Genomic DNA, 13,726 nt, shown 5'->3' on the forward strand with positions numbered 1-13,726 from the left:
GAGAAAGAGAGATGAATCCCCAACTGGGAGCAAAAGGCGCGCCAGAACCTGGACACAAACTGACTCCCCCGATCCGACACAATCTCCTTGGGCAAACCGTGCAACCGGAAGACCTCCCTGGCAAAAATCGAGGCCAACTCTTGTGCAGAGGGTAACTTCTTGAGAGGAACACAGTGGCACATTTTGGAAAACCGATCCACAATCATGAGAATGACCGTATGGCCTCGGGATGCAGGGAGGTCCACAATGAAATCCATCCCCAGGTGTGACCGTGGACGCTCCCCGGTGGCTATGGGTTGCAAAAGGCCCAACGGAAGGTGCCGAGGGGACTTACTCTGGGCACAAACGGAGCATGCCGCTACATATGCGGCGATGTCGGAACGTAGAGAAGGCCACCAGAACAGACGTGAAACAGCCCAGGACAGCTGATTCTTTCCAGGATGCCCCGCGGCCTTGGAGTTATGGTAGGTTCGCAACAACCGAGTGCGCAACTCCTCAGGCACAAAACATCTGCCGTTGGGTCTCCCAGTGGGAGCACCAGATTGAGCCGCCAAAATCTGCTCACCCAGGGGAGAGGTCAGGCTGGTGCGAATGGCGGCCAGGATCTGATTCGGAGGTATGACCGAAGTCGGAATCGACTCCTCCCCGGACAGCTCGGAGTACTGCCGTCATAAGGCATCCGCTCTGATGTTCTTGGAACCGGGTAGGTAGGAGACCACGTAATTAAAACGTGACAAGAACAGAGCCCATCTGGCCTGACGTGGTGTCAATCTCTTGGCCTCAGAGAGGTAGGTCAGATTCTTGTGGTCCGTCAGGATGAGAACCGGAACCACCGAGCCCTCGAGCAAGTGCCTCCATTCTTTAAGGGCCTGCATGATGGCCAATAACTCCCTGTCACCAATCTGATAGTTGCACTCCGCGGAAGACAGTTTCCGGGAGTAAAACCCACAAGGAAGCAGAGGACCCTCTGGTGTTCTACGCTGAGACAGAATGGCGCCTACTCCCGTCTCAGACGCGTCCACCTCGAGGACAAAAGGCAACCCAGGGTTGGGATGCGACAGAATCGGAGCCGACACAAAGGCGGACTTTAGAGCCTCAAAAGCTTGGATGGCCTCGAGCGGCCAGACCTGGGGATTACTGCCCTTCCTGGTCAGATCCGTGAGAGGCTTGGCTAGCATGGAAAAGTCCCTGATGAACTTCCGATAATAATTGGCGAAGCCCAAAAAGCGCTGCAGGGCACGAAGACCACTGGGCTGGGGCCACTGTAAGACAGCCGAAACCTTCTCAGGATCCATGGAGAACCCCTCAGCAGAAATGATGTAACCTAAGAAGGTTACCTGGGATCGGTGAAATTCGCATTTCTCAAGCTTACCGAACAGCTTGTTCTCTCGTAACCGCTGCAACACTCGTCTGACATCCAGAATGTGGGCCTCCATGGATTCAGAATATACCAAGATGTCATCCAAATAGACCACCACACACTGCTGCAACAGGTCACGGAAAACATCGTTGATGAATTCCTGGAAGACTGCGGGCGCATTGCACAACCCAAAGGGCATAACCAAGGATTCATAATAACCGGTCCTGGTGTTAAACGCGGTCTTCCACTCATCGCCCGCCTTGATCCTTACCAGGTTATATGCAGCCCTCAGGTCGAGTTTGGTAAAGACCGTGGCCCCTTTGAGGCGATCGAACAGCTCGGAAATCAAAGGTATCGGGTAAGCGTTCTTGATCGTGATGCGATTGAGACCCCTGTAATCGATGCAAGGCCTCAACTTACCGCCCTTCTTTTTCACAAAGAAAAATCCAGCCCCTGCCGGGGACGAGGATTTGCGAATGTGTCCGCGTGAAAGCGCCTCCCTCACGTACTCCTCCATGGCCTCATTCTCCGCTACCGACAGTGGATAGACTTTGCCACGAGGAGGAACGGCACAAGATTGTAACTCTATGGCACAATCGTATGGGCGGTGCGGAGGTAGGGCAACCGCACGCACCTTATCGAATACATCCCGGTACTCCTCGTATTCAGGAGGCAACAGAGAGTCCGAGGAAGTACACAGCAACTTGACAGGCCCATAGATGCAACTAGCCCCACACTGCGGTGACCACGAGAGGATCTCGGCCGATCTCCAATCGAAAGTCGGATTATGCTTCTGGAGCCAGGGGTACCCCAAGACCACCGAGTAGTGTGGAGACAAAATAACCTGGAGACAGACCGACTCTCTGTGAACGGCACCAATGACCATCCCCACTGGAAGGGTCTCCTGAGTCACGTGTGGCGGCAGAAGGGGTCTGCCGTCTATCGCCTCAAGAGCCAGTGGGGAACCTCGAGGCTGCAGAGGAATGGAATTGGCGGCAGCGAACACACTATCAATGAACAAACCACCAGCACCAGAGTCCACCAACGCCTGGGTCGTCACCGAGCCCCCGACCCAGGAGAGGACAACAGTAATCAGTGGTTTGTCAACACGGGAAACCGGGGACGAGGAGACTCCACCCAAGATCTGCCCCCGACAGGATCTCAGGTGCGATCGTTTCCCGGACGGTTCGGGCATGCCAACCGAAAATGCCCACCGAGACCACAGTACATGCATCGGCCCTCGCGTCTCCGGAGTACCCTCTCCCCCTCGGACAGGCGAGCAAACCCCAGCTGCATGGGTTCACCCCCAGACAAGTCATCCCCAGGAGGCGTGGGAGGAGAGGGAGGCACGGGTGGGACAGCAAACGTAGGCGCCAATCTGTTAGAAGACCTCCGCAGGCTCTCCTTAAAGGAAGGTCTCTCCCTGAGTCTGGTGTCAATCAAAATCAGGAAAGAAATAAGAGACTCGAGCTCCACTGGTAGGTCCTTAGCTGCAACCTCATCCTTCAAGGCATCCGAGAGACCATGAGAGAAAGCAGCGACCAGAGCCTCATTATTCCAGCCCACCTCTGCTGCCAGGGTACGAAACTCAATGGCGTATTCAGCTACGGATCGTGAACCCTGTCTGATGGACATAAGGAGCTTCGCAGCAGAGGCAGCACGAGCTGGCACATCGAATACCTTCCGAAGAGAAGCAACAAAACCGGAAAACTCGGCAACCACCGGATTGGTGTTCTCCCATAAAGGGCTGGCCCAGGCCAAGGCCTTGTCCGAGAGCAGCGAGATCAAGAAGCCCACCTTTGATCTCTCAGTAGGAAAGGCATGTGGCAGCAACTCGAAATAAATGCCCACCTGGTTAAGGAAACCTCGGCACTGAGTTGGCTCTCCCCCAAAGCGCTGTGGAAGGGGGGCAGAACCGGTCATACCCTGAAACACCGCAGGCGCAGCAACAGGTGTAGGGGTAGACTCTGGCGCAACAACCGGAGCGGCAGTAGGAGCGGGCCCAGGAGCGACAACCGACCCATCGGCAACGGAAGCTAAATGAGCCGTGCGTTCAAGCAGGGTTTGCAACGCCACAGCGAACCGACCCAACAGGTGATCCTGCTGATCAAGTCTGGCAACCAGCGTAGGTAGCGAGGATGGCCCTGTACCGTCAGAATTCATGGCTTGGTCCTAATGTCATGGAACCATGAACCAGACGTACAACAAGAGATAAGTGGAAAAAGAAGGCTTTATTGAAAATCAAGCTGTAGGGCAAAAGTCCAAACGGATGGCTAAACCGAAGCAGGGTCTTGCGAAGCCAGAGGTCAGGAACCAGAAGGGTAGTCAGACGAAGCCTGGATCAGGAACCAGCAGGGTAGTCAGATGAAGCCTGGATCAGGAACCAGCAGGGTAGTCAGACGAAGCCTGGATCAGGAACCAGCAGGGTAGTCAGACGAAGCCAGGATCAGGAACCAGAAGCAGCAGCAGTCTTAGAAGCATGTGAACACAGGAGGACCAAGCAAGGAACTGAAGCCACAGACCTCCTATATATATGAGCTAGGCATCCAGCTCCTCCCAGTGGGAAGGAGAAGCCGCAGGGTGGGAGGCTACAAGAAACCCAGAAACCAAGATGGCCGCCAGCACATGTCAAACGAAGGAGAACAGCAAGAAGGTAAGACCATGACAATTTATAATTCAAGTGCCAACTCGGGGGTCGGTTCAAGTGCACTATTCTAGTTAGGAGTTCTGGTCAGCGCTTTGGATAATCACCCCCTGTACCCTACCCTTTTCACAAACTACAGTCCCCTCCTCCATAATTTACAGAAATCCATTCAGAGTGACAAATGCTTTGTATTTGCTTTTCTCTCATCAGCATATTAAATCGGTGGGCTCCAACTTAGTCCAACCCCCTCGCCAGTCCGCTGTTCATTGATTACAGTGCCCTGATCAGCCCAGCCCCTCACTTTTAGTAGTGTCTGTGATTGGTATTGCATCTCAGTCTCATTCACTTAAAAGAGATGAAACTGTAATCCCAGACAAAGTATGTAAATGTGAATGGTACATAAGGAAGTGGCTGATTGCTAGGGGTGCAGAGAGTTGGACCACCACCAATCTAATATGGATGGCCTATTCTAAAGATAGGCCATCAGTTTTGATGAAACCAGATAACCCCTTAAGTAGGAATGATTATGAATATTATACATCAACTAGTTCTTGATGGATTTGGTAAAGTATTTGTTTCCAATGATGTTTCGGAGTCTTTTTCAGAGGTGATAAATATACAAAGTGGTCGAACACCTTTTACCACTGGCATTTTTTATGCGTCTTGTATGGGCTCTCTCCGTGCCACAAAAAGCGATCCATTAAATCTTTCCAGAAAAGACGCATCAAAAACGCAACCATTTACTTGCGAGTGTTCACTTTAATCTTCATAGAAAATAATTTGAATATAATGATGACTTACATCACATATCCAAGATAAGTCCATAAAAGTGCTTTTAAAATCCCAAGTGGTGGAGCTTAGAGACACTTTGTCTAGATGGGATTAGCACGCAGCCCGCATGAAGCTACGTTTAGGAGGAACTCCTCCCCCCTCTGTTCAGGACTTTGGTCGTTGATTCCATCAAAAACAGCAGAGAGAAAAGTTCTGCCTGTAGGACTTTTTCCTCCTCGAACAGAAACCGAACAGACGCCATTATAGTCATTGGGATCTGTTTGACTCAGTTCGGGTCAGTTATGGACAGAATCTGTTACTTCCGTTAATTTTCTTGTTCTGGAGTAGAAATCAATAGCATAAGGGTACTTTCAGACGACTGTATGTGTTTTGCGGTCCGCAAATTGTGGATCCGCAAAACACAGATAACTGCCGTGTGTGTTCTGCATTTTTCGACCAATCCTATGATGACTATTCTTGTCTGCGATTGCGGACAGGAATAGGACATGCTCTTTTTATTTTTGCGGGGCTGAAGAACGGAAGTATGGATGTGAAAGAATCCTAAGAGAGGATCCCAGTCTCCAGTGTGACCAGCAGAAAACAGACTGGAACCCCATTGCTTTAGAGACTGCCGATCTCAGCTGTCAGACCACAGTCATTTGACATATCTGATTGACATGACATATGTGTTAATGCTGGGGAAGCTCTTTGATGTTCTCCATCATTTTGGTGACATTTTAGACATGAAGTCTGTAATGCTGCATGAGGCAGCAAACATCTCTGGGCACTTCCCCTCCTGTCATAGGAGCTGATGCTTCATTACAGCTGCACACCGCTGTGCACATCAATCTCTGGCTCCTCCAACCTCCCGCCTTTCCCACGATCACTGAGACAGAGCTGGATCTCCTACTAAGTCCTTCAGCACGCTCGCTATTTTCTGGTCTCAGCAAAGACTACAAACAAAGAGATATTTTATTTGTTTGCTGGTCATCTCTATAGGAGGCGGCATGGATCTACTAGGTATATAGGTGCAGATATATGATAGTATTTGAGCCTAGAATCTGTTGGCCATCGCTCCAGGTTTTATGGCTCACGCTTCTTGCATAGTGTATACTAATATGCTGCACCTAAGACCTCGTTCACATTTCCGTGTCTGTTTGACGTCCCTGACAAAATCAGTCTGTGTATCTTCTGTGAAGATGTCCATGAAGGATCCATGTTTGGTCCACATGTCCACTGACGCTGCTGAGCTGACGATTCATTTCCAGAGCATTCTCTATCAGTGGTCAGTAAAAAATGGACCAAACATGAATGACAACCATGTTGTGTCAGTGGTTTTGGACGTGTTTGGTCCACATCACGGACCAAAGTAGTGCCTGTGTCCATGATTTACTGATATGTGAACAGACGTTATGTGTGCTGTAGGGTGGCCACTTGCAGAACCCCCGAAAAGGAGGACATCGTACCCGGAACAGTGGCGCACAATAGTTCAATAATACATACTAGATGCTCAAGTTATACCAGCACGGTCCATATCACTATATACAAGAAGATATATAACTTATACCAGCCGTACATATATAATTATATACAGGAGATACCCAGGTTATACCAGCATGGTCCATATCACTATATACAAGAAGATGTATAACTTATACCAGCCGTACATATATAATTATATACAGGAGATGCCCAGGTTATACCAGTACGGTCCATATCATTATATACAAGAAGATGTATAACTTACACCAGCCGTACATATATATATATAATTATATACAGGAGATACCCAGGTTATACCAACATGGTCCATATCATTACATTATATACAAGAAGATGTACTGTATAACTTATACCAGCTGTACATATATAATTATATACAGGAGATACCCAGGTTATACCAGCATGGTCCATATCACTATATACAAGAAGATGCATAACTTATACCAGCCGTACATATATATATAATTATATACAGGAGATACCCAGGTCATACCAGCATGCTCTGTATCACGGTATACAAGAAAATATATAACTTATACACCTCCTTGTATACAGTGATATGGACCATGCTGAAATAACCTGGTTATACCAGCATGGTGCATATCACTATATACTAGGCCAGCTGACAGTACATATACTGTATAATTATAAACAAGGCGTGTCCCAGTCATATTGAAAAATTCAGGCAGTTTAAGTACCTGGGCTAGGGCTGTGTGCGGGCACAATAAGTAAGTCAGGGCAGGGGAACGGAGAGAGAGAGGGAGCAGAGAAAGATGGCGCAATGAAAAATAGTGCAGAATTCATGTAAAGCTGTGTGACAACCCTTTTGAAAATTTTAATGGTTACTCTTTGGGGTTGTCACCCTTATAACAGCATCTGTTGGATTAGGAAAGCTTGAAATTGGGCATATGTCTGCTGATATAAGAAACAACTATTGTAGTGGAACCAACGTGTAAAAGGTTAACATTGTGGCATGGCTTGCAGTTGGACAGCTGTTGGTAGCTGTCTTCATGTCAGCATTCTTGCTCTGTGCGTCAGCACTGGCTCAGTACAGTGGCATCCATGCCTAATTTGCCCTATAACAGTACATAATGGTGCTCCTGTGTCCTCGAGGTGCTATAGGTGGGTGTCAGGCTTGAGTCACTTGGATGGTTGGTAGTGGTCACCGAAGATATCACATGCACTCACTCATAGTTTTTATATACTTGTAAAATAACTAATCTTTTTATTATACAACTGCTATTACCCTTGATAGCAGATGTTTGGTATCTAGTTTTTAAGTGCACTATTCTAGTTAGTCAGTGCTTTGGATAATCACCCCCTGTACCCTACCCTTTTCACAAACTACGGTCCCCTCCTCCATAGTTTACAGAAATCTATTCAGACTGACAAATGCTTTGTATTTGCTTTTCTCTCATCAGTATATTAAAGGGATTCTGTCACCAGGTTTCACCCCCTCCAGATAAAAATATGGTTATGTTCAGGGAGCTTTAACCATTCCTAATGTGGTCTTATAAATGTAATCTGTAGGCTCATTTTGCTAAAAATACGCTATTACTAACCTGTCATTCATAAAAATAAGGTGCCCAAGGAGATGTAAATGGATCCAAGCTGCTGCCCTTATTTTATGAAGCTTTGTATATGTTAGGGTCTGTTTGCTGGTACGCCCACCAATTGTGCCCCTGAGAGATATTCCAGTTCCAGTGGGCCTCTCACGTACATATTAGATGATCTTCCTGCAGTGTTTTTTAGTAGGTTCAATCATTTTCCAGCTCCAAGACCATTTATAGTACAAATGTGTTTCGTATAAGGATGGACACTTGCAGTCAGGTTATTAAATGGGTCTTCCGAGACTTTTTAACTGATGACCTATCCTCTGGATAGGTCATCACTATCTCATCGGTGAGGGTTCGACACCCAGGACCCCCGCTAATCAAGTGTTTGAGAAGACACCAGCGCTCCTTTAAGTGCCACGGCTTTCTCGCAGCTCAACAAGCACAACTCCTTACATTGTATAGCGGCTGAGCTTGGTATCACAGCCAAGCCCCATACACTTGAATGAGGCTGAGCTGCGCCTAGGCCATGTGACCGATGAATGTGACATCACCGGCCTAGGGAAAGCTGCAAGAAGGCCACGACGCTCACAGGAACACTGGTACCTTGTCAAACAGCTGATAGGCAGGGGTCCCAGTTGTCAGAGCCTCACCAATCAAATACTGATGACCTATTTAAAGGATAGGTCATCAGTTAAAAAATTTGGGAAAACCCTGTTAACTGATTTAACAGATTTTTTTCCTGATCCAAAGTATTGGTTGCCAGTCTGAGACATCTCTACGTTGGTACACCCTTTCCAGGAGCAGATCTTACGTGTCACTGGGTGTGTGTGCCCAGCTGGGCTATGTGTGAGACGTGTTAGTGTGTGTTCAATGTTCTCAGCACGAAAGCCGCCCGTTGCCAAGTTATGCTGGTATTGTATATAGGAAAATGTCTGTTACTTTATGTTTGGAAGACAGTTTAACTCTTCTATTTCTGAGCAGGTTTGAAACACAATGAGACGGATTTACTAATTATAAAGATGGCGTAAACTTAGACTGTCTAGACCTGCTCCATATTTATCACAGGGCTCAGGGTGGATGATAAATGTGGTGCAGGGATAGACACTTTTCTTTAACTCTGTACCAACTATTGGTTGGCTTACTTTGACACAGATTTTTATGCCAGAGATGTGGCACAGTATTGGCGCTGAATGGCACATTAGGCCATGCCACTTTTCCAATAAAATGCACCCCTCCCCAATAAGTAATATCCCCTTGTTGGGCTAGGTGCAGATAATTTGTCTCAATATAGATACACCAAATTGCACAATCTAGATACACTCACAGCACACTTAGGGTCCATTCAGACGTCCGCAGAATGGGTCCGGATCCGTTCCGCAATTATGCGGAACAGGTGCGGACCCATTCATTTTCAATGGGGCCGCAGATCGTGATTAGACACTACAATCTACCACCGGAAAACAATGATTTTTTTAGCCTGCTTAAAAGTTGCAACTGTCCGATGAAAACATGTTTGCTTTTTCATCGGGTAATTGGTGGCAGTATACACTGCCAGATCATCACGAACGAGCGTTCATACGAATGCTTGTCAACGATGATCTGCCTGCCAATCGCCTGGTGTAAGACAAGTAATGAGGCCAAGAGGAGATCGGGACCCACTGGGTTGCTAAACCAGGGATAAGAATATGAGGAATTATGTGTTCTTCACCCTTAATCACTACAAAGAGGTATGGGCTTCCCATAGTAAATTGCTATGTTGCTAGGTAGGTAGGTAGAACTGAAGACAGTTGCGGTACCACCTCAACAGACAGTAAGCTCAGACTTACTGTTTGGTAATATGGGTGTAGGATCGCACCCAATCGATGCTTTTGTACCGGTATTGAATCTATTCCGGGATTTGCCTTTTACCGCAGTAAGGGGTACATTTTTCAGCACCTGAGGGATTAATTGCCGCTGATCACAGCTCCCTGTCATAGAGGCCGGGTGCCGGCTATTTATGGCTGTAGCCAACACCTGCCTTCTGTATCTGTATTAAACGTTAATTATCATTTGTGGCGCCCCCCTCCCACCCCCCCAGTATTAAAGTAATTGGAGGCAGTGGCCCTAGGGTCTCCTCCCCTCCTCTTCATTCATTGGTGGCAGTGGCCCTAGGGTCTCCTCCCCTCCTCTTCATTCATTGGTGGCAGTGGCAATTCCGATTGAAGCTCCAATACTGAAATCGCAGGACACTACTGAAGCCCTGGCTGCCACAGTAAGCTCCCTGCTGCCGTGTGCACTATGCACACGGCAGCAGGGAGAGTGTGAAGTCCTATTCACCCTGATAGAGCTCTATCAGGGTGAATAGGACAAGGGATTAAAAGATCCCAGGTTCTTATCCCTAAGGGGGCTTATAGTTATTAAATAAAAACCCCACCAAAATATTAGGTATAAATCACCCCTTTTCCCAATTTTACATATAAAATATATAAACAATAAATAAACATATTACATATCACCATGTCCGAAAAGTCCAAACTATTAAAATATTAAAAAAATCTCCTATGTGGTGTACGCCGTAACAGAAAAAAAATAAAATAAAAGCTGCGCAATTTGCCATTTTTTTTTGGTCACCTTGTCCCCCCCAAAAATAGGATCAGACAGTTTGATTATGGGCCAGATGTTCCATAAAATGCGGAATGCACGCAGCTTTTTTGGTGTTTTACTTTTTTCTTGTGTTATCGAATGGTACCGAGTATCACAATACTTTTTTATGGTATTGAAGTCGAATCAAAATTTTGGTATTATGACTATGGTTGCACCGGAATTATCGATACCCAATCAATACTTTTGTACCTGTATCGATTCGATACCGGGATTTGCCATTTACCGATACTAGGCTGCACTACTGCACAGTCTAGTATCACAGAACATGGCGCGCGCTGCTCTCTCGCCTTGTTGGTAGTTTATTGCAGGCGCAGTGTGTTTAAATGGAGGAGGCTGAGTGATGTGTCTGGTCACATGACCCTCCATCAGCGCCATCTTATAGACAAGGGAACACGGCTAATGAAATTGAGGAAACGGCACAGGATATCTAAGTATGGTGCCATATAGTCATCTTACATACACATTGGTCAACATTAGCCAGAAAGTGGCCAACCCCTTTAAGTACCAGGAATCCGGTGTCCTATGGCACTATTCTTGATGGTGGCATTGACAAGCCGTTTATTACACTCTGTTGCTTGGCAAGTTTGTGCTACGTTTGGGCATTTTTAGTGTTATTCCACACTGGATTTCTAGTATTGTAGGGAGTGATTTAATATAGCAGCTATCTCTGCTCCTTCATGTTACATTTTGTTTCTTTTATTACATTTGGGTTGCACTATGAAAAGAGCCTCTGCACCAGTTGTCAGTAGAAAACAATGCACACTATAGCGTGTTTCTTCTTTTTGTTGTTTTACAGGATTTTGGTTGGAGCTCCACGGGCATCGGCATTACCAAACCAGTTTTCGAATAGAACAGGTGGGCTTTATGGATGTCCGCTGACTGCAGAGGCCAGAGACTGTGAACGGATTGACATTGATGATGAAGGTACAGTGTATTAGACACACCGAGTGAAATTTATCATTGCTTTAATGCCATTGCTTTTCTTGCCTTAAAAAGTTGCAAATTATGCAGCATGCCATATTTGCACCCTAATTTGGGAACTTTGGAGCTTCTTACACTTTTCTAGAGTGGGGAGGAAAAGGGGTGAGACTCAGTTGCTCGCTAGGTTTACTATCATTTACACTAGAGTGCCATAGATGCGAATTATTTATTAAGAGGCATCTGTGTCTTAATAAATTAGGCACATCGCACCCCAGGATTTTTACCAAACACTGGAGCAGATTTACTAGCCCCATCTAAAATGAAGACAGACAGTGCGCCAGATTTATCACAGGGCTTGATGCTGGATGATAAATCTGGCACATCTTTACACTGTCTAGTCCACCTTTACACCACCTATTTGTGGTTTTAGTTTACTTAAAAAAGGCATCAAATTTTGGGTGCAAATTGGTGCATTTAAGCAGTGGCCCTTTCTTCTAAGCCTTGCCCCTTGTTGGAAGAGGCAGAAAAAGTGCAGAAAAGGGGCTAAAGCAGTCCACATTGCGGGCTAGAATAGGCCTTTCTATTGACAGGAATAAGAAAAATGCTGAGTGCTCGGAGAGTATCTGTATTTTGCAGTCCGTGGTTTGTGGACCGAAATACACACACAGTACATGAGGCCTTGTTATAGAGCAGTGATTTGCAACCTCTGGCTCTTCAGCTACTGCAAAAATACAATTCCCAGCATGCTGTCAGAATATGCTGGAAGTTGTAGTTTTAATAACTGGAGAGTCCCAAGTTACAGATCACTGGTCTAGAACTCAAAATCAGGTGTGGTTCATGAATTTATAGAAAGTATACAACTTCTCCTCTTTTTTGAATTTACTCCTGGCTTTTGAATTTACTCCTGGCTTTTGTTTCCAAGACTGCATGCAAAAACCTGTCCATGTGGCATTACCCTTACCCTAACCCTAAGTTCACACCTGAGCGTTTTACAGCGCGTTCCTACGCGCTGTAAAACGCTCAACAAGGAGAAACCAATGCTTCCCTATGGGAATGGTTCTCACCTGGGCGTTTTACAGCGCGTACGATCGCGCTGTAAAACGCCCGACGCTCAAAAAAGTACATGAGCTTCTTTGGGGCGTTTTGTCACGCGTTCCCGTACATAGACATTCGGGAACGCGCGACAATGGGCGTTCGCTTGTCTCTGTACGCACGATTGCAAACGCCGGTACAATCGCGCATACAGAGCGCTCCTTTCAGAACGCTCAGGTGTGAACCCAGGGTTAGGGCTACATTGTTCAGTGTTTCTGTCCAATAAAAAGCAATGAGGCAAATTTGATATTGCAAATGCACCAGAATTCTCTGATTGAGCCTTACACCACATTTATTAAGGGTTTTTAAATCCTTTTCCTACCATGCCCAACAAGGTGTGGTTTAATGGAAAGTGGGCATGGCATAGTGGGAATGTGGCTAAAACTGCTATTGAATTTTGATGTCAAAATCTGTCACAAAGTAACCCTAAGTTCACACCTGAGCGTTTTACAGCGCGTTCCTACGCGCTGTAAAACGCTCAGGTGTGAACTTAGGGTTACTTTGTGACAGATTTTGACATCAAAATTCTATAAGGAGAAACCAATGCTTCCCTATGGGAATGGTTCTCACCTGGGCGTTTTACAGCGTGTACGATCGCGCTGTAAAACGCCCGACGCTCAAAAAAGTTCTTGAGCTTCTTTGGGGCGTTTTGTCGCGCGTTCCTGTACATAGACATTTGGGAACGCGCGACAACGGGCGTTCGCTTGTCTCTGTATGTGCGATTGTAAACGCCCGTACAATCGCGCATACAGAGCACTCCTTTCGGAACGCTCAGGTGTGAACCCAGGGTAAGGGCTCTTTCACACCTGCGTTCTTTTCTTCCGGCATAGAGTTCCGTCGTCGGGGCTCTATGCCGGAAGAATCCTGATCAGTTATATCCCCATGCATTCTGAATGGAGAGAAATCCGTTCAGGATGCATCAGGATGTCTTCAGTTCAGGACCGGAACGTTTTTTGGCCGGAGAAAATACCGCAGCATGCTGCGCTTTTTGCTCCGGCCAAAAATCCTAAAGACTTGCCGCAAGGCCGGATCCGGAATTAATGCCCATTGAAAGGCATTGATCCGGATCCGGCCTTAAGCTAAACGTCGTTTCGGCGCATTGCCGGATACGACGTTTAGCTTTTTCTGAATGGTTACCATGGCTGTCGGGACGCTAAAGTCCTGGCAGCCATGGTAAAGTGTAGCGGGGAGCGGGGAAGAGCAGCATACTTACCATCCGTGCGGCTCCCGGGGCGC

General features: G+C 46.8%; 1 protein-coding gene across 3 annotated transcripts in view; it reads left to right on the forward strand.

The window, feature by feature from the left end:
• Nucleotides 1-13,726, forward strand: part of ITGA7 (integrin subunit alpha 7) — a 168,547-nt gene that overhangs the window by 70,993 nt on the left and 83,828 nt on the right. For all 3 annotated transcript variants that reach the window (XM_044288286.1, XM_044288288.1, XM_044288285.1), the window contains exon 2: nucleotides 11,274-11,401. In XM_044288286.1, coding sequence (XP_044144221.1) covers nucleotides 11,274-11,401 — 128 coding nt within the window. The remainder of the gene's footprint in view (nucleotides 1-11,273; nucleotides 11,402-13,726) is intronic.

Source organism: Bufo gargarizans, chromosome 3 (genome assembly GCF_014858855.1).
Source record: "Bufo gargarizans isolate SCDJY-AF-19 chromosome 3, ASM1485885v1, whole genome shotgun sequence".
Classification (NCBI taxonomy): Eukaryota; Metazoa; Chordata; class Amphibia; order Anura; family Bufonidae; genus Bufo; species Bufo gargarizans.